Source organism: Agelaius phoeniceus, chromosome 5, assembly GCF_051311805.1.
Source record: "Agelaius phoeniceus isolate bAgePho1 chromosome 5, bAgePho1.hap1, whole genome shotgun sequence".
Classification (NCBI taxonomy): domain Eukaryota; kingdom Metazoa; phylum Chordata; class Aves; order Passeriformes; family Icteridae; genus Agelaius; species Agelaius phoeniceus.
The window spans coordinates 60588113-60615497 of NC_135269.1; the positions used below are offsets into that span (position 1 = coordinate 60588113).

At 38.3% G+C, this 27385-nt stretch overlaps 1 protein-coding gene across 2 annotated transcripts in view; it reads left to right on the forward strand.

The window, feature by feature from the left end:
• The window catches only part of ORC5 (origin recognition complex subunit 5), a 65439-nt gene extending 42273 nt beyond the window's left edge, over window positions 1–23166 (forward strand). For both annotated transcript variants that reach the window (XM_077179116.1, XM_054631898.2), the window contains exons 14-15: window positions 16429–16541; window positions 20028–23166. In XM_077179116.1, coding sequence (XP_077035231.1) covers window positions 16429–16541; window positions 20028–20073 — 159 coding nt within the window. In that variant the 3' untranslated portion in view covers window positions 20074–23166. The remainder of the gene's footprint in view (window positions 1–16428; window positions 16542–20027) is intronic.
• The last annotated feature ends 4219 nt before the right edge of the window (window positions 23167–27385 follow it).

Here is a 27385-nt window from a genome sequence, read left to right on the forward strand (position 1 = left end):
TAAATGCAGTTAAGCTTTTCCTCAGCTTTCTGGGAACCTGGCAGTGGCTTTCTTTCAGTTGCTTTGTAACAGGAGGAACAATACCTGAATTCAGCCTTGGGTTGTGTTGGAGAGGGGGAAGGATTCAGGTTATAGTGTCAGAGGCAGCAGTTGCACTCGACCAGCACCAGCAAGTGCTTCACCCTCTGGCTGAAAAAAGGGGAATGTTAACAAGGCAAGTCTCAGATAAGACCATATGTATGTAGGGTTTTGTTGTTATTTAATCCATTTCTCTCTGCTTGTGGTTTTCTTTTTAGCTAAATTAATCATGCTGTTTTGAATAGGCTGCATTCTGCCACTGGGAACTGTAACTGAGGCTCTGGCTGGTGATGAGCCAGCCTAAAAACAGGGGGACACAGTTTTTTTTGTGGCTTGCACTCAGGCAGGAGTTCAAGAGTCTTGCCACTTGGAAGAAAATAAGCATTTAGAAACTGAAAGTTGAGCCCCAAGCCTAGATAATGATGATGAAAAATAACCTCTGAAAATTCTTACAGTAAGATATCATTCTATTAGTCAACTGAATGGAAATTATGTTTCTGAATTAATGTTTAACAGTTTATTTGTGAAGAAAGTGAACACATTTATGGCTACTGACTGTATTTCATCCATTATTTCTTCAATGAGCTACTGTTATTAAAGACCACCAAGATGGTTTGGTCAGAGAAGGCTGCATGGGAATCTCATGATTGTTTCAATTTTCTGCATTTTCTAATTTCTTTTAGAGAAGTATTTGGGTTACATTCCAAGAAACAAGACAAATGAAAAAAATATCCTACAAAGAAACCAACTTGCCATAAGGTTAAACATGTCAGTGTTTGGTTTCTGAGTTACACATTTCTCCACACCCAAAGATTGTTTTGTCTGGAGCAGGAAGATGCAGCAGCAGTAATTGAGGAGAGCCCTGTTAAGGCTGCCCCACCCAAATGCTAATATGTTTGAATATGATGATCCAGGCACAGGGTGTAGAGCATCTTAGGCTGAGAAGAGGGGGAGCAGGAGGCTTGTAGAGGATAAGGGGATATAATGAGCCACAGCAAGGAGTTGCTGCTCTACTCCAGGGCAATAGGCACAAACTGAAACATGGGAGGAACATCAGGAAATGCTTTCTTACTGTGAGGGTGACTTGAGTGCTGGCACAGGTTGCCCAGAATGGTGGTGAAATCTCCATCCTCAGAGATGCTCAAAAGCTGTCTGGACACGGTTCTGAGCAGCCTGGTTGAGATGGCCCTGCTTGAGCAGGAGGTTGGACCAGGTGGCCTCCAGAGATCCCTGCCACCTCAGCCATGCTGTGATTCTGGGTTGTGAGGGATATGGAAAAGCTGAGGTTGTAAGGGACATGAACAGAGGCTGTTTGAGATTTTTGCATGGGGAAAGGCTTATGAATAGAAGTCTTTAACACAAAAAAAAATCATATTTTAGTATATTAAAGATTAAAGATTTTATCACATATGTTTAATTAAGCTAAATGTTTTTACAATACTGAACTTTCGTACACTGAAATACACAGCTTTTTAATAAAACAAGATTCACGGGAGGATCTGAGGAGGGCTTCTGGCCAGAGAGGCTCTTATGTCAGATACTGTCTCAATTGAAAATGTGTATTTCTTTGTAACATAAAAGCTGTTGCTTTTGTGAACTTGTTTCAAGTCCAGTCAAAAGGCTTTCAGATCACACCATTATAGAAAAACGTTGCTTTAGCAATGTTTAGCAGAAGCATTTAGCAATGTTTCTGTTTTTAAAAGCTTTAGTTTTTCATGAAGTAGTAACTTTTATCATGCATTTTAGGCAAAAATTGTGATTTCAGGATACAGTACTGCAATTATCATTATTAATTTGAAATACAACAAGCTTTAAATAAAATTTTTCAACTAGCATATGGGCTAAGGGTTCCTGTGAGCAGCTAGCTAACCGGTTCATATACAGGAAGAATAAACAGCAGCATGATGGCTTATATTGGCTGAATTTGTCCTAATTGTCTAGTGGCTTGTTTATGTATCCAGCTAATTTCAAAATGGTCACTTTTTGTTCTTTAACAAAAACAAACAAAAAATTTCTCCACTGCATCTGTATGATTTATACTTGAACTGGATAAAAAAAAGGTTTCCCATACAAAAACTACTGGCAAATGCAAAATCTAAATTAATGTAAAAGGAGACATTATTTATATCACTTCTGCAGTTGTAAGACTCTTGGGATTTAACTGTTCAACTGCTGTATGGGAAACATACATCTCTAGTAGTATTTGGTTTAGGAACTGAAATCTTGGTACTGATTGTTAAGGGCTTTAGGGGAAGGGAGAAAGTACCTAAGAGCAGCCTTCTTTATATGGAATTGTAGGTTTTACCAGTTCAATTACTGGAATTATATTTATATATATATTTATATATTATGTTTTTATGTTACAGCTTCAAAGAGAGGTATTAAATATATTCAGTAGAATAGGTATTTATGAAGGACATATCATTGAAGCCTATATTTCAGAAAGAATTCTCTGTCAAGATAAGTTATATTTGGATGATTTGGAGAGTTCCAGTTCATGAAGAAAACTTAAGATTTTGCACAGCGTGTATTGAGTGTGTGCATTAATGTGTATACACATAAATTGTTTCTAGTACCTGAAAATATCTTCTAAGAGATAGCCAAAATTAGGTGTACTCTTCATTGCTGAAGTTGGTTCAGTCTCTAAGTTGTTTAGGATGTCAATAAACCAAACAAAAGTGAGGAAGGTGGTGACAAGATCGTCTTTCTAAACAGCGCTTCTAAGTCACTTCTTTAAAGGGATCTTTTATAAACATGAATTTTATGCATCCCAAACACATCCTCCAACTGTGAACACTAGATTAAATTCATTCTTTAACATTTCATATGAGACAGGCAGATGTACTGCAAATGAAGTAAAAAGATCAAAACTGGAGGTAAAATAAGAATAATTTATCCAACTAATATGTACATGTGATTAGTTTTATCTCATAGGCTGCAGGATAATACTGTTATTTTTTTTAAATAAGAGTTTTGTGGAAATCCTTGCCTGCTTTCCTAAGAATGTGACTTTCTTAACAGAATCACATAAATGTTTGTTGATATTTCTAAGGATCTACATGGTATTTTATTTCTGAGAAAACTAAGTTTTGTATAATACATATTCACTCCTTGAAAAACCTCCCCCACTGCTTCTAAAATGTCAAAGCTGAGCACAGGGATTTAGCCATACAAGTTCTATTGAGATTAATTGGATTTGTATGGCTAAATCCATGCAGTTCTTCAGAAAATATTGCTGTCCCTTGTATATAAAATATAAATATATGTTTACAAATACAATATCACAAGAAATATTTAGACAGAGCAGTAAAATCAGGTTTAATTTATGTTTGGAGATGAATAAGTTTTGGTTTTCTATAAACTAAGGGTTCCTGTTTAAGTATACTGAGTGAATACTAAGCATGTGCTGTGCTTGCCTTAGGGCTTCATTTTTTTTAAATGCGTGAAGCATTTACATAGGAGTCTTCTGTACTTCACTCAGGAGGGGGAAGAGCATTTCTGATTCATTAATCCCTTTTTCTTTTTCTAAGTAAGTGGGTCCTTCACATCATGCACTCAAGAGGTGTAAAATATACAAAGAAGTGGGAGGGACAGGCAAAATAATGCCTGGCTTGCTATAAGTTATAAATTTAAAATCTGTTTCTCTTTGCCAGAAGAAAAATAGCGAGGGGAAAAAAGGGCAGCACTAAATCTACTGCATGTGCTTGCATGATATGCAGGTTTGGGATAATTATTTTCTCTCTTGTTCAATAAAGTGAGTTGTTACCATGGTAACATTTATATTGCACAATTTCTCTGTTATAAAATAAATGAGAACAGTTTTAGAGTCAGAAAAGTCTTTGTATGGAACCTTTTTCCTTTCTGTATTTTTAAGTACAGAATTGTGTCTTAAAATTTTCTTGAGATGACCAAGTTTTGGTGCACTTTCCAGATAAAATTAGTCAGCTTTTAACAGTATGTAGTGCTTCTGCAGGACAAGATGTGCAAGATCTGATTGTAAAATTGCACTCAGCCATCAAGCAGATGCAGACTGCCTGGCAGCTCAGAGGAGTGGTCTGTATATCCTGACCCAATCACCAGCTCCTGGCAGTGACACCTTGCCTGTGCTGCTGTGTCACCTTGTACAAGATGTGCTGAGAACTTCATAAAAAGTGGGTCTGAGCCTTCAGTGGCAGAGGGGCTGGTGCCCAGGGTGAGTGTTTAGAGCCAGAGCATATCCTACATAATATTGTGGTCTCTGCTGCTTGTGCTTCTCTTACTGAGGAATAGCAGACGGATAGCACCACTTCCTGACCAGCTGGTTCTTTGATAGGGTGGGTTTTTAATGTTTACTGTCTGCAATGCAGATTCTACAGTGGACATTTTAAAATATCCTTGAGCAATACTCTGTGCTTTCTGAAGAGATTCCAGAAGATAACCATGGGAGCTACTTGCCTGTTATGTAAAGCTTATGTGCAAGGCTTCCAAGAGGTGGGAAAATGTGTGGATATAATGGTTGATTGGAATGGCAGGTAGCTTTTCATCAGACCCTAATAATGTCTTTGCCAATCATAACTGCTTCTCTTTGTTCGGTTTTGTTTTTCTCCTGTATTTTCTCACTACTCTAGGCATTTTAGTATGAGGTGACTTTTTAATCTGTTGAGATCAAAAGACTTCATTGCTTGCTTGATTCTGTCCTGTTTTTTCACACCTTTCTGTGTCTCTTGTATGGATTTTTCAGTTTGGTGATTAGTATAGTATTTTTGAGGGATTAAGCCATTTTAAAGTGATTTAATTTTAATATTCAAAAAGTCCAGATTTATAATTACTGAGTATCATTGAAAAGTCTTGACACAGTGATTATTCACAAAATAGAGTGGCTATCACAGCTATCAGTTCCAAAAAGAAAAAAGTTCATTAGTCATGGGAACAATTGTTCCTTGACTACACTGTATTCCACTGAAACTTACATAGGATAGCTTGTGGAGGTTCTTTTATGCTTTTCAAATCACAGATTCATTAAACTTGGAAAAGACCTCCAAGCTCATCAAGCCAAGCTTGACTGAATACCACCATGACTACTAAACTGTAGCACTAAGTGCCATGTCCAGTCATTTCTGGAACACTGCCAGGGCTGGTGACTCAAACACCTCCCTGGGCAGCCTGTGCCAATGGCTGACCACCTTTTCACTGAAGAAATTATTCTTGATGTCCAACCCGAACCTCCCCGCTGGTGCAACGTGAGGCCATTTCCTCTTGTCCTCTCCCTGGTTGCCTGGGAGGAGAGGAGGTCAATCCCCACATGGCTTCAAGCTCCTTTCTGGCAGTTGTAGGGAGTGAAAAGGTCCCCACTGAGACTCAGCAGCCAGGAAGGTGCTGTGTCTCCTACACATCTGCCTACAGGGACCACTGTACAAACTGCCCTGCCACATCCTGTCTGTCCTGTTTGCCCACCCTTTTCACTTGTGCTCCCTAGAGCTCTTCAAATCTCCCACAGGTGCTCTGGCATCACCCTCCCCGTGTCAGCCTCCCTCACAAGAGCTTCCAGCTCCTGCTGGATCTCTCTGCTCTCTCTTGGGTTTCCCTGGCTCTGGGAAATCCCTGCCGGACTCTTTGTGGTGTTTTTTGCCCCAGAAGTTACTGTAGCCACCAGCCATGTAGGTGCTGTCACCACATGCCTTCCCCACTCCACTCCTGAATGCCATGGAAATTGCCTTGTGTGGTGTGTCACTATTTTACACTCCACCCATAAATGATTTGCAGTTATGTAGAAGCACTGTAGTCAATGTTTGCTCACTGCACAAATTTTAACACTTTGTGTATATAGCAAGATGCTTTTAGGACTCCGAGGAGTGGTTTTGTCTTTGAATGTTTCTGTCTATCTAAATAGACAGAATTGTCCTTGCAAGCTATAAAGGTGGGAGAAATATTACCTGACTTCATACTGTTACTAAGAAGTGTTTCCCTTTAGCAGTTATTCCCTTCCCACATATCCTTTGTCTAATCCATTGACCAGCCTTGTTGATGGGTGTGGCAGCACACTGGTTCACTAGTTCATTGGTTGCCTTGGTTGGCTTTTTACCCAGCACATGTGCCTGCCAGACAGGAGTGTCAGAAACTGGTTTTTTTCCAGGTTAGAAAAGCTAAGTGCTACATGGCATAACTAGCAGAATTTCACAGTTGCATTAAAGGGTGACAGAAACTGCATAAAAAACTAGTGTTGTGTTAGAAGAACATGGTTTTTTGATTTACAGTTAATTGCTGACAGATGATATTTCATGCTCTTTATCTGATAAAACCAAGTATAACTGAATAAGAGATGGAAAACTGGTAGTTTTGGCCACTTTGTATGTTATCTGTGCAAGGGATATAAGGATATTTATAGATATCTTTTGAAGTTGCATCTAACCTATTTAATGGGTCATTGAACCTAGATTTTTAATATTTTATGACTTTTCAATTCATGGTTGGCTGAAAGCTTTGCTTTCTCTAGAAATTGATGTTATGAATTTATAGCCTCTATTGTATGTAGCACATCTAAACTTATACATTTCTTAAATGAGAACAACACTTCTCACTGTAGATTACAACCATCACTATATGCTGTTACAATAGGGCTTGTTTTGTTTGTTTTCAAGCATCTAGAGGGCTTCTTGAGTGACAGTCTTCATCCTGGTCTTTCCCTTCCTTCTGGTGGGAACCAAATGCTTTAGGTTTACTGATTAAGAATAGAATATTCTCCATGAGGCTATTTGGTTTCCTGGCAAGCTCAGAGAGGGAAGATTCCAGTTATATCCATTTCCTACCAGCACAGTGACTTTCAGGAGTCCTCTCTTCCCTTGTGCTGCTTGATAACAGTTGACCAGCCTGGAACTGAAACTTACATTCATTCTTGGTGCTTAGTCTCTTCTCCTTAAGGGTAAGCAAAGGTACAGGAATATGTTAAACTTAAATGTCCTGATTTTGTTAGGGAGGTGTTCCAAACACAAGTGTAACTGTTCCTCTCAGTTTCTGTTATACAGGAACTTTGTAACTCTTGGTTTATCTAGGTTCCAACATCCCTTACCAAATAAAATTCTATTTACTGTCTTATATGAAAGTAAATCAGGTGTTGGGAGTTTTTTCTTTTCCTCTGTTGGATGGCATAAAACCTAGTATGACTCACTCCCATATATTGCTGAGAGCTAGGTAGTTTTGTTATTTCTAATCTCTTGATGTGCAGCCTTATTATAAATTTCTCCTCAATGTGTTGATGAGTGCATTAATGTTAAAAATCAGCAATCTTCTTAGCTCCAGTTTGACAATACAAGAGTAGCATGAAATTTCATGTTTCTACAGGTCAGATCCCTGTGTGTGAACAATTTTATACCTAATTACTGAAGTCTCTGAAATTAAGAACACTCTAGGACCCAGTATGTCAGGAAATTTTTCTTCCTTACAATTTTATTACACATTTCCCTGAGCATCCTTTGCTGGTACTTTCAAGAGGCAGCAGATTGGGCTAGGGAGAATCTTAGTTTTGTACCAATATGTTGTACTCACACTCTTAAGCAATTGATAGAAGTTGTTTCTATTTTTTGTTTTTGTTACTATTTTTTCCTGTTACAGAACCACTAAAATTTGCAGTTTATCTAGTCACAGGGAATGTGAATGTGGAGTTGATTGCAGTCTTCTGCAGTGCATCTTGTGAGTAGTTGAGAAGCAGTATGCCACGGTGGAGTGTCTCTAAAGATCTGTTCTCACAATCGCAAGATTTAAAATCAATGTATTTTTAAATTGTTATTTTTCAGAGCAGACTCCCATTTGGGACTTCTTTCTATTCTTGTGTTTGAAATGCCTGAGATCTGTATTTCAGAAGTATTTGGGTCAAATATTCCTGTAGTGGTTATTTTAATTAAAGAATTCTTAATATCCTGTTTCTTTATATAATATTTGGATCAATACTCTTCAAACAATTATCATAATCATCCAAAAATATACTGTAGTTAAGACACACTGAATATCTTTATTTTCTTGCAGAAAGCAAGGTAATTTAGACTTAAGAGATACTCCCAAATGTCTGATTCTGAGCAATCTCTTTTAATTTCATTATTTCTGCTCTTGCCAAGTACAAAAGACTGATTTTTATCCTCAGGACAGGTTTGAAATCCTAATTGCTTGAATTATTTTTTAATGCAAAACTGTATTTACTAACACAACTTCTTCATATAGCAGTAAAAGGCTGATAGCTGTGTACACAGTTCTATAATTTACTGAAATAGCATTAAAAATTTAGGGGCCTTCTGTAAATATATCAAGTCCTATCAGTATCACAGGTACTGGGTAGCATTTCTAACGTTACTGTTTTCCTGTTCTTAATAGAACTTGACTTGCAATATCTAGAAATGTGGCCATTGTGGGACAGATGCAATAAATGAAAGGGGAGGAGGCAAAATTTTCTAGATGAGGGGAATTAAAATTGTATGCTTGGTCAGTGGCACAAAGATTTGCTTCTGGAAAACAGTCTTTGTCTTGCTTTCCTTATCTTGTAAAAAAGCCTGCCTGGAACCTGAGACCTCTGATGCAAAAATGAATGAAGGTATGGCAGAAGGATACTTCTATTAGCTATTGCCTGTGCCTTGAAAAATAGCCAGCCTTTGTCTGGTGTCCACTTTGTGGAGCTACCTGGCTTAAGTAATCAAATTAACTGTAAACATCATTCCCCAAGTGTTCCTTTGACCTTTGGCCATCTGTTACCGTCTTTGGTTACTCAGATTTTGGAAGTACGAACTAGAAAGGGGAGTACTTTTGAATTAGCTGTCTCCAACTTGTGTCTGTAGTCCTTTTACTTAGGAGTTGTGTTTCCTGGTTATTATGGAGTAAATTAGATGTACACATCTTCAACAGATTGCAGATGCAGATTCAGATCTTGGGTTTGAGTATCAAAATTAACTCCTGTCATCACTTCAAAGGATCTTAACAAAATTCTGAAAATATTTCCAAATAATCCTCAGGTATAGAAAATAATTTGGTCCTTTCAGAAAATACCACATTAAGCAAATTTCTAGCATGCTTTTCATGCCTTTGTGAAGTACTTTAATTGATCCTCAAAGTGAGGGAACTGACTCAGAAATACTGATTTATCCATGCATCACTCTGTAGAGTTTTTATATTTCTTTTTAAAGTTGATGAGCGGAGCGAGGCAAAGAGTGTTGTGAACTGCCTTTTATTTTCCTTCTTATTAGGCAAATTGATTAATGCTAACGTAAATGTGCTGAGAGAAAAAAATGAGCTTTTTCTTAATTTCTATATTGAATAAAAATAATGAAGAGAAAGCAAATTCATTAACACTTTGAAAGATTCCTCTAATATTAGGTCCCAGATGAATAAATTATTGAACTGCTTTTAAAAAGTGATGTTACTGTAACAATGACTGGGCAAGGCTAATCTGTGCAAATGCTTTTGAGATATTGGGAAGGTTTTTAGGAGATGGTGGGGGAAGCTGGATTTTCACCAAGTGGGGTTTTTTGTTTTCACAAAGACTGCAAAGTATGGGAGAATACTGTAACTAATAGTGAGAGAGCCCTTGCAGAGGGCCAAGAGAAGGTTAAAAGGGGAAAGAGTGGTAGGATGTAGAAGATGCAGATGATATACTTTATCTTTGATGAATGCATCACAGCAGGCACATTAAGTCAGACCCAAAATGGGCTTACCCACTGTTTTACTTCTTAGACTGTAAAACTGTCTGACTACTTCTAAGTAATATCAAATGAGCAGGGAAAATTTAAGACTAGAAAGCAGAGGATGAGCATAGTCTGTGTAGCTTACAACTTTTTATTACCTGTGGCTTAAATGCCTGCCACAGAGGTGATATTTGCCCATGGTTTTATTTGCTTCCATGAATGTGCAGTAGCTTTCTAAACTCCTCAAAATTCTCTACCACTGTACTGACTTTGCAGAGGCAAAGCGTGTTAGAGATTAACTACAATTTTGGATGAAGAATACTTCCTTCTGGATTTCTGTTTACTTTTTAAAATTGCCTTTTTGATTTCCTGGGATGATTCCTGGATCTTGATTCAGTGTCCCATTGTAGATGGTATTTTTAGGAAAAATATGGTATGTTTTGTTTCTGTTTCTTTAAATAGCAGTTTTGGGAAGAGAATATGTGAGGAGTAGAGATAATGGGAAAGTACAGAGAAGAGTTGAAAAGAAGCTGTACTGATGAGTCAAGATTTGCAGCTAATCAGAGTCACTAAACAAACCCTAGAAGACATACTGCTAATTGAAGAGAAAGTATTCTAAAATATGAATAGAGCAAGGGTAGGAAGTGTCTTCTCAAAATAGAAAAATACATTTGCTTCTCTTGAGATTGAAGGGAAAAGCCACAAGGGAGGCCAATTGCAGGAGAATGGTCTAGAGAGAAGGCAGCTTCTAGTATGCAGAAAGGTGTTCTGTGGTCTGAAAGAAGAGAGTGGAGTGGGGGGAAAGGAAAAAGGCAAAATATGCATTTATCCCTTGATGAAGTGTATGAAATTGGCACTGTTTCTTGTCAAGCATCATTTTGTGTAAATGGGATACAAAAGGTAAGACCAAGTAGAATACGGAAGAGATGGTGAGCAGTGATTATACAATGGAGAAAATACCATGTGAAAATGTTTCTAATGACCTGTAGAATAAAAACCAGAAGAATTTTCTAGTAAAATTCAATGTTATATGCCTTGGGCTTAATAAACATTTCTGTTCTGAAGAGACACAAGAAAAGTTTTAGGTGGTGAGTATGATACAAACTGAGTTGGTTTAACAGCAAGAAATTCAAGGTCATGTACTTGAGGGTAAATAAACATTTCTTGTGGGTTGTGTAAAGGAAGTTTTGGCTGTCTTAACAAATGACTGAATCGCTGATATGATGAAGCTTTGAAAAGCAAATGGAGTCACTTGTTTAAATCTGTAAATCACATAGATTTGCCTTGAGTGAAATGAAGTCAAGATCCCAGAGACTCAACACAAAATAACGAGGTAATACTTATGTGACAGCAACATAAAAACCCCAAACCCCAAACTAATCTGGAACAAAGAAAGACATCAAATGCAAGCATTCATGAAAGAAACTGCAAAGCAGGCTGGGTCACTGTGTTTGCCCCATCCCATCCTGCACAGCCACCTACATGTGTCACCAAAGGGAGCAGCACTGAGGCTGGAGCAGCACTGAGTCTGTGGAGCAGCACTGAGGCTGGGGCTGGGTCTGTTGGTGCCTCTGTTCATGTCAGAAACAGTTTGACTGTGTTCATAATGTAGTTTAAAAATAGAATTGGATTGCTTTAGGCTGAGATAAAGGTAAAATACCTAGCCTGAAGCATGTCATAATAAATGTTTAACTGCAGGCTTGAAGACTCTAAGTAATCTGAAGGGGCGTCTCTCCTGTTGTATTTTTTTTAGTGCATTAAAAGCCTTGCACAAAATGTAATTCAGTATCAAAACCTGATTGTTTTGTACAAGCATTCAGAAAAATGTTGATTTATTTTTAATAAGAAAAACTATTTTTATCAAGTACTGCCTTAAATACATATAGTTGTAATGTTCTATGGTTATCTTTCTGTGCAAGCTTTTCAAACAAGGCTGACATTTGAGCATACTCTGGCTATAATTTTCATTATAATAATTTTGAGCAGGTTTTTTTATGCTCACATAATTTGTGCTAGGGTCATTGAATTTAACTCCAGGAGAGTACTGCACAGTCATTTTGACTGAAATGTGTTGTAAATGGTATTGGGTGTTCCAAGTACCGTGTTGCATAGCAGAGGTTTTTCCATGTGCCTGAATGTGACTGCTGGCAGGGGTGGGTTTTGATCAAGTGCACAGGCTTTGAGAGCTATGGGATGATGGTGCTGCAAAGCACCATTCATGTGACTGTGAAATAATGTAGTGCCCTTGTCTGACAGAGCTGAATATGGAAAGTTCTTCATTTCTTGATGTGTTTGACGTTCAGAATCTGTGTGTGACAGTGAGCCAGACTGAAGACTTAGAATTAATTTTACATCTTGGGCAAGATAATTGAATATTATAAACTGTAGAGATGAAAAAAACCACACAGATCATTTAGTATACTTCTGCCAGTTTGAAATTGTTCCTCCTTTCGTTAATATTTTTCCAGTCCAGTTTAAAATGTACACTTTGTGAGATTTCAATCACATCTCTGAGGAAGCAGCTTCCCTTCCACCCCAAACAGCATCATTTTCTGTTTAGTTTTATCCTATGGATTTGAGATATGTCCCACACTTGGTCCAGACTCTTTCCTGGATAGTCTGTCATTGCTTACCCAAGCTAACCATGCGTTTCCCTGTGTCATGGCTTCTAATTCTGCTCATGTTTTGCACCTCAGTGAATATTTTCTGGCTTCTTGTGGTGTCCTCGGGAAGAGCCCAGCCTTTCTCAGCAGAGAGCCCTTCCTTCTGGAATCCTTCTCACTTCCACACAGCCATGTGCTCACAAAGCCAGTCTTTGTGTCTGCTTGGGGAATGATGCAAGGCCCATCTGTTAGTCCAGGCTGATAGGAAAAAAGCTGCCTTGAAGGATGACTTGTGGGCTGCTTGTTTTTTCCAGAGGTTTCAATGTCCATATTTGACCAATGAATCTCCAGAAGCAATCTGAGTGGTCATTCCTCCTGGGATCAATTATCTGCTGTGCTTTTATGATTACTCTCACCTTGGATCTAAGATACAACAGCAGGTTTCTCACACAAATACACTTCAAAGCAAGTTCCATCATCACTGATTTTTAAATGTACTGGTAAACCCATTTCTCTACATCTTTCAAATCAGAAAGGGTTTTTTTTCAGATTCTCTTGTTATTCCTATAGAAAATTTCATTTAATTGTTAACTTTTGCTAGTATTAAATGATCACCAATTTAAGCAATTTTACAAATAACTCTAGAATTTTTCTTCCAACTATAATTTCTTTTGTTCTGAAGAGTCTCAATAAATATTCTTTCTTATATCACCCACACAGTTTTTCTGGCTTGTTTCTAGTCTGTTCTTGCCAGATGTTTCTTCTCAAGCTTTTGTGATAATGAAATGAAGCCACTGTACCCATGATATTTAAAAAAAACAACTTAAAAAATATTTCAAAAGCAGTGGTGTATTTTTGGCTAAGTGCAATTAGTTTGGCATTGCATTCATATTTTTCCCATCTGTGTTTCAAACTTTTGATGTGTCTTAATTTAAGAACATATTGCCTCCAAAGTTTTATAGTACCTGAACTTTTGTAGTAGTAATTGTTTTTCAGTGCTTAACTTATAGGTGATACCTGGAACTGAAGTGCTAACAAGACATGAATATTGGTGAATTTTAAAATTATGCTACAAATACACTGTCTTAAACTCAGTTCATTCCACTGTATCCTGCTTTACCAGGTCCATGCCCTGGGTATGCCCAGAGAGATTGCAAAATAGTTCAGCTTCAGAAGCAGAGTGCAAGTTAGGTCTGGTGAAGATTTAATACCATACATGGCTTTTTCTTTTTCTTCTTCTTCCTTCCTTTGCTCCCACCCCAGTTATTTGGCAGATGTTCAGCAGAGGTGCTCAAGCCTCTTGTGTCAGAAGGGATTTGGACCTTCTGTGTCCCAGAAGACTTCTGAACTTTGGTGAGGACAGTCATCTTTTATTTATTGGGTCTAGATTCAGCACAGAATATTAGAGAAACTTAGTAATTCCACTTCTACCACAATCCAGTCTTTTCTATCAATTTATTGCACAAAATAGGTGTCTTGTCCATTTCTGTGGCTGACAGCAACAGAACACTCCTCCTATATTGTATAAAGCAAGAAAAAATTAGAAGTCATTGCTTTTTCAACTCCGTTGCTGGTTTTGATTCTCCCTGAATCCCCTGAAAAAGCTGTGCAAGCAAAGCTCCAGGCTGCTGCCCCCTCAGCAGGCAGGCTTTTGGACTTGTCCTTAGGAGATCTCTGCCTTTCTCCATGCACAGCCCAGGCATCTGTAACTACTGCATGTTGAATTCTAATCTAAAGACTAAAAAGTTAGGTACTTTAGCTTCAAACATTTGGCTGTCTGTAAGAAAGCTGGTCCCTACTCACCCCCCCCAGATATATGTTCTTTCCCTTTGTCTCTACTGAGCTTCTTTGGAGATAAAACTGTTTCTTGCCTGCATGAATTGAAAATGGCAGTTTTCTCTACAGCTGTCTTTTTAAGTAGTCTCAGGGTCAGGACTTGCTGTTTCTGCACTTGCTTCCCTGTGACGACATTTATTAAGTGTTGTGAAAGAAATAAGTAAAAGGTTGCAGTTTCCTAAGTTCATTTCTCTGGTCATAAAGAGTAAAGCTACTCTTCATTTGTCTTGTAATATGGTATATTAGCTTTATTTATCTTGCAATATTGTATATTGAGTCTTTGATTTAATTTCTTAAGTCAAGAACATTAATGAAACTTAGTGTCCAGGCTGTTAGTTCAGATTTCTTGAGTCAGCCTTAGTAAGGAGTTTTACATTGCTGACCTCGTGTTACTCACAGAGCATTTGGTGCTAGTTAGAAAAGAAAATGCAGAATTTGATGAAGTATTGCTGGAGCATTTGTAATGCAGCAGCCAAGGTCACTTTTACATCCCACATAAAACTGAGATGGATCTCCCGACTGCACAGACTTTTTCTGTGGTCATGAGGAACTTCAGGGAACCCTCCTGCTATTCCTTCACTGGTGATTTCTGAATGTGAGACCAGCTGCAAGTGCAGTGCAGAAGTGATTTGCCAGTATTGATGCTCCTGGGTGCAATTGTTACAGCAGATTCCTCCATAATGAATATGGATTTTGTTGAATGAAGAATGGAGAAAAATGTACTCTCATGAGTATTTTAAGAATATAAAACCTAACAAGTTTGAGGTTTATCCCAAGCCAGTGATATGTGCAAAGTAATTAATAAACTAGAATCTGAGACATTTGCCATATAGTGAATTCAATTTTCTTTAATTTTGTCAACGCTAAAATTTGTTAAACTATATAATTTATATATCTAAATTAAGTAAATGGAATTTGTCTTTGTGACTGTGTGTAGACCAGCATTCCTTAAACAAACTCCAAAGACTTTTCAGAATTTTGGCATCCAAACTGTTGTTGTCTTATGCCATATGAAAGAAAGTTAAGTGCAGGCTGTTTAAAAATTACTTCATTCTTGGGTACCATATTTTTCTCTATTCTCCATAGGTAGGTGTAATTTTTTTCTATTATTTTATTCCTGCCTCCTACAAGCACTGTCACAAATTTGAAAACCAAGTGTACTTCCAGCAAAAGAGCAGGATTATTACTGAGTTAGGAGTAGGTTTTTTTATTGATACAACTTGCTGATGCTTTTTATAGCATTGTGCTTCCTTGAACATTTGAACTGACACTTTCTTTCCTGAAATACATTATTCTTGAGGAATTCCTTACTGTCCTATTATCATTACTCAGAAGTAGGTCATGGTTGGTTGGGTTTTTGAAAATGAAACCTGTGGCCAGATACTATTTTGTCACAGAATATAACCTCATTGCCCTGAATTGTCTGTGGTATCTATTGCAAAGGCCAAGGAAAAATTTTCTTTTCTGCTTTTACTTCTTTCTTTCCCTGGTGTCTGGGAGGAGATAGGGAGACAATGGAATCACTACAGTGTCTCCTCCTAACTGAGTCAGAATGGGATGGCTGATTTCAGTGGTGACACCCACTTGAAGTGGTGACTTCACTTCAGTGGTACCACAGCCATCACTGGAGGAACAAAGTGGAAAAGTATGCTGGTACATTGCTATTTGGGTAAAATAATCAATGGCTCTGTCAAGACACTGTATGTGTGTTTGTAGGCAAATTTCTCTCAACTCAGGCCCTGCTCTTTTTAACATACAATCTTCCAGCCTTTTCTTTCCAACCTTCAAATTCCTTTTTATCTGGAGTAGAGTGAAACATCCATCTGTTCAAAATGTGATATGATCTGGCACAGGAATATCCAATGTTGAGTGGAAAAGTTCAAAAGGAGATCTTCAGGGATAAAGCAAAGAAAATCCTAGTCCCTCCTGATTGTCAGGCAGAGATTTGGAAAATGCTCAGCTCATGCCTATTATTCCTGTTCCTCTGTTCAAAACTCCAGGATAACTTTTGATATGAAGGATGGAGGGTTTAGCCTTTGTCTATCGCTGTTGGTGCTGAAAATGTAATGGCAAGATGTATGTACATTCCTGGGTTTTCTAGCTGCAGAGCTATATGGAAGTGAACAATGAGCAAGTGAGAGTGACTTTCCAGAGAAAAATGAGAATTATGCCAAATGGAAACAAAACCAAAACCAAACAAAACAATAAATTGGCCACTGCTATTCATGTTAACAAAAATGACTAAACTTACTTGTGTCTCTTGTCCATAGATCACCTCTCTTGTGACACTGCAGCTGTTATCCATGGTTGGCCAGAATGACCAGCTTGATGGACCACGATACAAGTGCACTGTGTCTCTGGACTTCATCAGAGCTATTGCCCGGTGAGCCTGTTAAGAGTTCATTTACTGTTGCATGTGCTGACTTGAAAGAGACTTCAAACCAAGTATTTGCTCAGTCTATAGCTCTTTGCAGACCAGAATAGAAAACCTGTGGATGTTTTCTAAGATTGACAGAATAAATCATGTTATTTATGAGAAATGTTGTACCCAAGGTAAGTATAGTCCATTCCTGTTTTGAAAATGATTTATGCTACAGTGGCAGTATGTGTTACAGTAACATACTGTCTTTGTGCTTAGTAAAGGTCAGGGACTTCATGTGAAAATACTGCTCTAGAATGTCAGTCCATTTCATTACCAAAAAGCACATTATGGTATTTGAACCTGAAATTATATTTGGTTCTTAACAGTGTTGTGCATATGATATAAAAACTACATAGGTTATTAGGAATTCTTGCACATAGACTGTCTTGTGTGATCTGTTATTGATACAAGATAATTCAGTTGGTGGATGTAAGTACATCAGCATCTTTGTTTATCCAGAGCCTTCAGTTGTGAAGTCTGAGAGGAGTCTGAGATCCATCAGGAGAGATGGCAATAATTTGCAGACAGAAATACATGCAATACAAAGGCAGCAATCAGGGCTATGTCTCTTATTTTATCTGTTGCTGCCACCTTATTAGCAAGTCTTGGATAAACAGTCTATAACCAGAACAGAGCCCAGAAATGACATGTGTCAAAAGGGAGAAATGTTCTCACAGCCAGCTCTTCTCTCTAATGTGGAACTAAGGAGGAACCAGAGGTGTCAGGTGTATTCCATAACCTCAGTGCACATGTTACTCTCCTGAGCTATTAAATGTCCAGTAGCCTTGTCTGTAAATGCAACAGATACACTTATTTCAGTTTTCAGTTGGACAGGCTGTAGAATGAAACTTTGTCTGGCTCAGGTCTGGCTGGACCACACTGCCAGGACCTCCACAGCTTTGCTATGTCAGTTTGCTATTCCCGGCAGTAAAGTCACTTGGTGAGTGATGCCCTGAAAAAGCTCCCCCTGGAACCAAGCACAGCAGACCATCTGCTCAGCAACATGGATCACTGTGTGTTCAGTTATACATTGGGATTTAGCCTTGAATTGGGATACTTTGACAGCCCTTTCCTTGCAACTTTGACATCCTCAGAAGTTTCAGTGTTTGTGTTAAAGTTGCTGGAAGGTAGAGACAGCCAGAAAACAGGACAAAACTTGTGCTGTGCAGCTCATGCTTAGTGGAGAAAGTGTTTGTCAGACACTCACTTCAAACCTCAGTGCATGGTAGTGTTTTAGCTTGCTTTCCTTTAGGTCTGATGTGTGTGTATGTGTATGTATGTATGTATGTAAACTGACTTTTCCTACATGTTTTGAGGAAGAAAGCAATTCTTTTTTCTTCAAAAGTAGTTTGCAGGTGTTCAATTGCTGCCTAGATAGGGCTGTTTAAATTAGATGGATAGACAGATAGATAGATAGATAGATTTATTTTAGAGTTGGCCTGTTCTGCTTTTCTTCTATTTCTCCCTTTTTTAAAATCTTGCTTTGTTCCTTTGTTACTATTTTTATTAAAATGCACTTTTCAGACCACGGTATTTATTAAATCTTAAAGAGGATGATCTGTAAAAAGACAAGGTTTCATGAGCTCATTAGAAATGAACTTATGTCTTCCCTGGGTGGGGCTACTAGCTATAAGATGAAGGCCTGATCTTCTGTGCTTTAAGAAATTTCATTTTCTATCTGTGCAATAGTTTTGGTTGTATTTACTGAGAGAAGAAACTACTTTGAAATCTCAGCCAAAATGTGTATCAAATAAACATCCCATCTTCTGATTCTTCTTTCTCTGTTACTGCAATAGTACTAAAATAAGTTTATTAGTCACTAAAAGCTTTAGATTTTAGTTACCATCTCAGCCTTTTTACTCCAGCATATTTCCTAATGGAGGGCTGAAGTGTGCAAAGAATGGGACAGAAAAGGATGTTCCCTCCCCACCCCCATTCAAGCTGTTCAGATTGTCATTTCATTTTCTGTGTTTTTTAAGCAAAAGTGAAGTTTTCACTACAAAAAAAAGAAAAAAAAGCCACCTGTTTTTGGAAAAGAGTAAAAAATTTGTGTCTCTTTCTGGTGGCTTTTAACATGGTAACTGCTGAAGTGCACAGTCTCTTTTTTTACCATGGAACCTATGTCTGGCTCTATTCTGTGGCATATACTTAATCTTTGTGGAAACATCTCTGTGCTTTACCACATAGTAGTTAAACATTTAGCTGAAGGTAAAGTTAGATGTTTCTTTGTTAGAAATAATTTCTGTTCTAAGAATTTCAAACCTAAGTTCATAAATTTTCTCTAGCTGAAGAAGGGCTCTTGTAATGTTTATTGAATATAATGGATCTTTTTCAGAGAATCTGTAATAAAAACCCAGTTGTTATGACAGGAAAATTCTGTTTCATTTAGTTGATAAGGTCAGCATTTGTTAGTGTGTATGGTTTTGTTTCTGTGGAAAGCCTTGTAATTAAAGCACTTGTTTTTGAGTGACACAATGTTGTGTAAGTCTAACAGTGGCAGTTAATGTCTTTAAATTTGTCACAGACTCCAGCAGAGTATTTCCTGTTACGTATCTCGGAGATTTCTAAACTTTTTCTCTGTCCAAAACGATGTTTTATAAAAACTTTTTGAAAAGTGGGTTACAAGCTGATGCATGAACAGAGACTATTAAATGATTGTAGTTCAACAAATAAGAATTCAGCTAGCTAATCTCACTTAGTATTGTTAGCAGCTATTTTTGCATCATTGAATACTTTTTTTAAAAACCCTTTTAATTTTATACTTGTCATTTTATGCAGTAAATTGCATTATTTATTCAAACAGTAAACCCTAGAGTCTGAGTGTTAGATTGTATAGAATAATGAGTTTAGAGACAAAAAAAATAATTATATGTTTTATTCCACTGCTGTTTCATTTTGCCTGCCATTAAAGTACAAAACTGTACATTAAAATCTTCTATCCCATTGATTGGCATTCTTAGATTTTTCAAATTTAGCTATGAACATGGGTCAACTACTGTCAAGACTGAAAGAACACAGGCTCCAGATGAGTACAGATGAAGGAGTACATGCTAAAACAGGTGGTTTAGGAGATGAACAACACATTTAATAGGATAAAAAGTTGTTGCTTTGCATCACCAACTAGAACATCAAGTTTGCCACATGAAAATACAATCTTATTAATATTGTTATATTTTTATTGTTTCATTATTGAAATAAGAGTCTTCCTTTCTTTACTAGGAAGTTACTATATTTCTTTTCTAGAATTTTACAAAATTGAAATAATCAGAAGAGGGGTATTATAAATAATGAGAGAAATTAAAAATTCATTAATCTTTGCTTGCGTTTCTTTTGGGGAATTGCTTGATTTTGATTGTGCAGAATGTCCTGCATGTGCTGTTTCCAAACAGGTTAAAGTCTTAGCACTGTTAAGATGATTGCTCTAATATACTGTGTTTTTGTTTATAGGACCGTGAACTTCGACATAATAAAGTACTTGTACGATTTCTTGTGAAAACAAGCTTCACAGCCATATGGACACTGTGACAATGACTAAGGCAAGCTGTGTTCATCTCTCTACTCAGCTGGCCAGAAAGAAGAGTATTTTGGCTCTTTTGGATTTGTCCAAACAGGTGCTGGCCCAGCATGGAACCTGATGAAAATACTCTGATTGGTCTGGGTGGATCTGAGCAGAGGACTATTTACCAGGGACCCTGGAGTATTTGGAAGCAATGTGTTAATTATAAACAGCAGGGTTTGAGCACAATCTGTTCTAGTCTTAATGATGTTATCTTAACACTGAAATTGCCTGAAACCCATTTACTTAGGACTGCATTTTGCTCTATGAACTCTCCCCAGTGCTTTGAACATGGCAGCAGCCGTTGTTTGTATGCCCAGTCTTTTCACTTCCTCTCCACAGGAATCTTTGCAATTGCCTGCCAAAGCAGCTTTTCCTGAGGCCACCATTTTAGGAGAGTGGAGTAGCAAAGTATAATAAACATAAGAACATATTTAAAAATCAAGCTGGTACAAATTCTTCTTTCTCTTCAGCAGTATGTAGGCAGACTGTTACCCTGTCATATGGAGATCACAATGGTAGGAAACTCCCAGTTAGTCACCATATTGTCTTTTTCAGACCATTCATAAATGTTGACTATGAATGTATTTTTATGAAGCTCTGTTTTAAAAAATTAATTGATTCTTAAACTTCTGTCCCTGTGGCAAACTTGAAATGTTTTATTTTTGCTTCAAAATTCTATAGTCCTTTCATGCTCATCCAGTTACAGGAAGTGTTAATTGTAGTGCCATGTGGAATGAACCTACTTTTAACATACATACCACATAATGGCTTTTGTAACAGCCTCTGTCCTGTAGAGGAGGATGGCACAGCTGCCTTTTCATCAGGAACGGAGAAATTCAACAGGTGAGAGAGTCCTTCTGCAGCAATTCCCCAAAAGTGGTGGAATAGTGAATAACTAAAGTTTTATGTTACAATACATAAACCTTTGTCCTTGGAAATACCTGATGGAATACACTACAATTGCAGCTTACAAGTAGAAAATACACAATTTATGGAGCATCTCCTAGTCCAGTTGGAGGTAATTGTCTTCATGAATCTGAAGATTTCAGTGGCCCTCTTGAAAACTCCAGGTCCCACAGCCTGTTACTCAGATGTTTTACTCTTGAGTGCTCACCTTTGACTGACAGTGAAAGACCATGCCAGGTTCTAGGCTGAACATTATGGGTTTTTTTCAGGGAAAAATCATCAGTCTTCCCCCTCTTGCTCGTATATTAGAAATGGTCGAATACTCTGAACATGTATGTAGTCTTTATTCTTCTTTCTTTTTTTTTCTTTCTTTCTTAGTTTTTGTTTTCTTTTTTTGTTGTTTTCTTTTTTTTTTTTTCCCCAATTGTGGATGCCTAGCCATGCTTCTGGATTGAGACCCAAGTGACAAAAGCATCCTTCTGGCCAAGCTCTGGCTTCCTCCCTCAGGGGAGTGTAAAGGGCAGCAATGAGTCATCTCCGTGATCTGTTTTCCTTCCTACCGCTGAGCTGGATCCAACCCTGCACCTGTCCATGAGGTGGCAACATTTGTCACACTTACTGAAGTGCTTGGATGTGAATACATTGCCTGTTTTAAAAATGTTTACTACCTGCTTTTGGTTTTGTTTATAAAAATGTCCATAATGTGAACTTTGGGCTAAAATTTACAGTGTCTTTCTATCTTAGAGCTAGTGCTGGGCTGAGCTTGGCTTCTGTGGATCTCCAGTAGGACTACCTAGGGCTGCAGTTTTTAGTGGAAAGAAGTTTTGAGGCATTCATTTGTCAGCTAGTCAATGTTAAACAGTAGCAAATAAATCATAGGGATTTGTAGTTTATGATTTGGATTAGAATTTGATATATGAAACATGATGGGACAGATACTGATTTGTTAAGTGCTACAAAACTTGAGTCACAAAATTTCATTTTCAGTAATCCCAGTCATTCCCACCAAATAGACCAGACCATCAAAACTCTTCAGCTCCAGATTTGGAGCACAAATTAGACCTAAAATAAAGGTCTTAGAAATTAAGCAGTGAGAAAACTTGGTGCTGCTGATATTTTTTGCAGTCTAATTTCTTCTATATATTAGTCTTATGAGTATTGGTGATTATTTCCAGTGTAAATCCAAAGGATAAGGATACTGATTTTTATGCAATGTAGTTAATTTGACTGAAGTGGGGTTAACTAGAGAAGGAGTAGTAACTGAGGATTCATTAGACAGAACAACTCTCCTTACTTTGAAGGCACTTTTTTGACCTTTGTGAAAGACTCCTATCAGTGAAATAAAATTTAAAGCTGAATCAGCAGAGTATGAGAATGAACAAGGTGACTGAAGTGCAAATGATTGATGTAGGCTATAACTAGGCTGATGATGAATAGTAGGATTTATTCTGACAAACTAGAAATATTTCTATATAGCCATGTCAATGAGTTTATAAATTACTGCTGAGTTTCTTACTAGATACCTTAGCAATATTCTGTTCTGAGACCCCATTTTCATGCATGAGGCCTCTTTTAGTCTCCTCTGGGCCAGGATTTCACCTCTTCTACAGGTGGTTTTGAGAACTGTGCAAACAATGTAGAGCCAAGATAGTTTAACTAATCAGAAAAGCTTCAGTACCTTAGTGCTGCAGTATGTATTTTAAAAATAGCCAATTTTTTTCATAATTCCTGAGTCACAAAGCATTAGAATACTGAAAAAAATTACAGACTTACAGTGCTTTTCTCCAGTGGCTGATCCAAATATTAACAGGAGCTGGGACTTGTTCTTACAAGGATAAAGTAATGGAAAAAGAAATGCAGCTGTCATCAGTTGTGAAGAGATTAGTACCCTTGAATAGCTCTGGCTTCATCAACAGCTGCATTTTCATGCACATAACATGGAGATTTTATTTGTTAAGAAGGCTTGCAAGGCTGCATCAACATGTAATGAGTTGATTCATTTTCTTGGACAGTGATTTGTCTTGCTTTGGTTATTCCAGAACCTGCTGTTTCTGCTGTAATAATTCCTGTAGCTATTGACTCTTTTGGAGTGAGATAAAGAAATACATTTTTATTTCAGTACCTTCTGAGTTCTGATGCTTCTATACACCATATAAAAACATATTCATTCTTGCCATTGCTGAAATTTTTCCAGTATCCACCAAATACCATTTTGACAAGGCCCATCAGGAACTATGTTTTCTTCTGATAACTGGAACATCCAGCCATGTCAGGAGAATAGTGTGAAGGACAAGATTTCCAGCAGGAATATAGGAGATATTACATGTCTGTGACCTGTGGACAAAATGTACCCAGTTAAGTATCTCAGCATTAGGTATTTTCTCTGCACTTGTACTGGCAGAGATGGCAGGGAAGGGTGGGAAATGGCAGGGAAGAGTAAGAAATGGCAGGGAAGAGTAAGAAATGGCAGGGAAGAGTAAGAAATGGCAGGTTCTCGAGGGCTGCCTGGAGGTTGGTGTACTGTGTGTTCTGGTCAGTCCAGACAGTTGGGGAACAGAAGATGTTTTCCATCCAGAAGTAAATCCTACCAGAGGTGAATAACTTCTCCAGACAGAATGGCATAACTTAGAAAAGAGCTTCATCATTTCTGGTAAGCATGCATTGGGATAAAGATACAGCTTGATTAGCAAGTCTAATCATAGACAATACAAAATTTTTATGTGTTTGTAGATATTGGAATGGCTCCACTAGAAAATTGAATGGGAGATTAATAGCAAAACCGTGTGGTTTTTATCTCAGCTTCATTGTGAGATCTTTTGCTGTGAATAGGCTGATTCAAATGAACTGTACAACACTCAGATAAGGATAACTTTTTGATTCTTTATTTTTGTGCATGTTTATTAAAAACATTTAAAGAAAAAATCTGAAAACAATACAGGAACTGTTTGTGTATGCCAGCAGAGTTGAAACTGCAGAAGTACAATCCTTATAATGACCATATTAATGTTTTCCTGAAAACTTATGTCTTTAAAAAGCCACAGCTCAATGGCAGATGCAAACCAAAAAACATAAAAATACCATACTGCTACCATACTGTTACTGAACATGAGCAGTATATCAGCCATGTATTTGAATAACCAAGTATCCACCCCGGTGCCTGATGTCAAGGAGCTCAGAAGGATGGCATTAAAGTAGGACCAGCACTGGGCAGTCAAGCAGCCCCTGGATGGAGGTGTTTCCATGCTGTTGAATAAGGGAATGTCTGACTCTATGTAGGGGGTCTTGGAGAGGGAACATGATGTCCAAAGTACCACCAGTAGACTTAATATTGGAAGTGTTGTAGTGTGTTGTACTTAGTACTTAGAGCCTCTTCTCCTCTGCCAGTGACCAATACCCCATAAGCAGGAGAAATATCCCTAACTCTTCTTTCATTTGGTTCAAACTACATTTGGTAAGAAATCATTTCCGCTGGTGTGTTGCCGTTGCCAAAAAGGATTTGCTATGCAACTCTTCCAAGGGAATTACCACCAACAGGCAGCAAAGTACTAAAAGAAAATACCCTCCTGTTTGGGTAGGCAGCTGGGCAACTCCAGGAGGGAAACAGGCTGGGCTTTCCTCTGAAAAAAAGTTGTGGACGAACTTGCCCTTCTGACAGCTTTGATGTTTTGAAGTATCCGGAGCTCTACCAGACTTTTGTATTCCTCTCTGTTTCTCCCTGTACCCTCCCATTGCAATTCTGTGATTTTGAAATGGTTCTTACAGAGATCTGCACCAGAAGCACAGTGAGCTCCTGAGCTTGACATCCCACAGGGGGTGCTGCTGTGGGCTGTCTGTCACCCTGTGGTGCAGGTGTGCATTGTTCAACTAACCTATTGCCACATACTGCCTTCTGTCCTGCCAGGACTTGTTTGGGTATTTGGAGAGGCTTTGGATTTGGCTTCAGCAAGGTCCTTTTCCAAAACCTGGTGCAGTATGTTTAACCATTAATGCTGAACTGGTGTTCATGTTTCATATTTGTTCAGTTTTGATGAAATGCTGATGAAAAGCCCACATCAGTCTCAGACTGATGTATTAAATGTGATTTTTCTTAAACAGCACAGCAAAGGTGCAGCTTTGCCTAAATTCATTCAGCACATATGTTCCATTTTCCTGGCACATAGATTTTCTACAGAACAGGATTTCTAATATGCAAATAGTTTCTTTTCTGTATTCGATTCCTGTTCAGGGAAATATGTGCTGCACATTATTTCATGTACCTTCTTCAGATAGCTGAGTTCAGAGGCATAAAAGAAGGCTGGGAGGGCTGGGAAATTGAGCTTTACTAGCAGGCTTTCCTGGAGCCTATACATTGGTATTTCAGCAGCTAAGCACTTCTTGTGTCTTCACATAGGTAATGAGGGTTTTCATATAGGCACCTCCTAAATCCCAAGTCAGAGAGTAGTTGTGAAAAGAGAATAGCCAAGAGTGACATAAGTAACCTCTCATTAAAACAGCCTTGCCAGATGAGGGAGCATGTTTCTACAAAATCCAGTAAAAGAAGAGTGTACCTGAGAGATGGTCATGGAGAGCAAAGTTGTTTACCACTCTGTTGGCAAAAGCCTTGATTATGTTCTCACTGTTTGCATCATTTTTCTTTAGTTAAAGAGTTTTTACTGTATTTATGATGGTGCTGTTTCTCCCTCTACCCTGTTTCCATCAGTACAATCCCAGCTGTGGTTTTTTCTTCCTCTGCCACTGCACCCAGTGCACTGAGAGTTCCCACCTGGGCCAGCAATTCGTTTGGGGAAGTGATGCCCTGCTCTGTGATGCCACCCTGGTTGCCAGCCCTGGTGTTGCCATCCTAGAGCAACTCAGCATCTCAGGCTTGGGATGGCAACAGCAGAGAGTGGTTGTTTTGTCTTGCAGGGTATAGGAACTTCAGCAACATCCCTGAAAAAGAAAGACGTGATGTGAATAAGCAAAACCATCTACAAGGGAGGCAAATTATGTTATTCGTGTGCAATTACAGCAGTTCCTGAATTCCAGCTGCATGGCTGAATGAATACCCATCCCATTTCCTCACATTTACATTTTTATGCTGTTTTTGATTATTTCTTAAGGATGCAAATCATTAGGAAACAGCAAATAACTGGGAGTTCTGCTCAAACTTTCTGAGAACAGTGTCATGTTGAGATTTGGGAATTTCAGAGAAAATGAGAAGAACAACCAAAGACAAGTACACGATTTCTCCAGTGATGTAAACAAACCTGTAGCTCCTGCCTCCCAGGGAGGGGAGCTTCTTCTCTGTCAGCACAGGCTCTTTCACTTGACTGAGCCTGGGGCTGGGGCATGTGCAGGAACCTTAAGTAACTTCTTCAGTACTACTCTTCACTTCAAGCAAGATAGAACATGTCTGGAGCTATCAGTAAAGAGATGTGTTTATGTATCCTCAGTGGGTTGCTTTTCAATGGCTTAGAATCCTTTACAAAAATCTTATCTAATGTCGAGAGTGTGGGAAGGGTCTCTTTGGTTGATTATAGGAAAAGCAAATATGATGGTTGTGCAAATAGTCACAGTTACTTTCTGCAAAGTAATTTGTCCTCAGCAATGCCTCTGTTGTTCACCTAGTTTCTTCTTTTAATGTCAGACTGCTGAAGAGACTGATGCTGATCTCTCTGATCCATGTGGGATGCATTTGCAGAAATAAATAATCTCATTCCTAAAACGTGGGGAAGCAGGGGATTAGACGGAAAATTCAAACTGCTTTGTATGGGCTAGCCCTCATACTGCAGGAGTCAGAAGTCCTGATTTCAGAATGCTACATAAATATGTGTCTGGTTTATATTTTCCTCAAATGGTACAACTTCATGAATTTTTGGTGTTGAAGGCAATTAGATGTGTGACTGGGGCAGCTGTTTTCCACTGGTAGCTAAAGAATAGCTCATCCATCAGAAAAGACAGTACTGTCTCTGCATGTTCACAGCTGAAGAGATACAGAGATAGTGGAGGAGGTCAGGTGGTGCTGCTGTTTCCTTCTCAATTTCCCTTCCTGGGGAGGTGAGGGTGGTGAAAGAGCACAGTAAGATCATGAATATCAAATGATACTCTCAGTAAGACATGGATCACCACAGGTTTCTGATGATCCAAGGTCTGTGACTGTGAGCTGCCTTTAGAGCAGTTGGATTCTCTTTGGGGGTGTCATCTTTGGTGCTCAAACTACTGAACCAGTCAGAGGAGGGAGAGGACACCTTTTCTTGCCTTTGTGCCAAGCTGCTGCTGTTGAGCTTTTCAGCTGAGAAGGATGCAAAGTTTGGAGCACCTGGGAACACGTTTGGACACAGAGGTCTAGAATGGGCACATG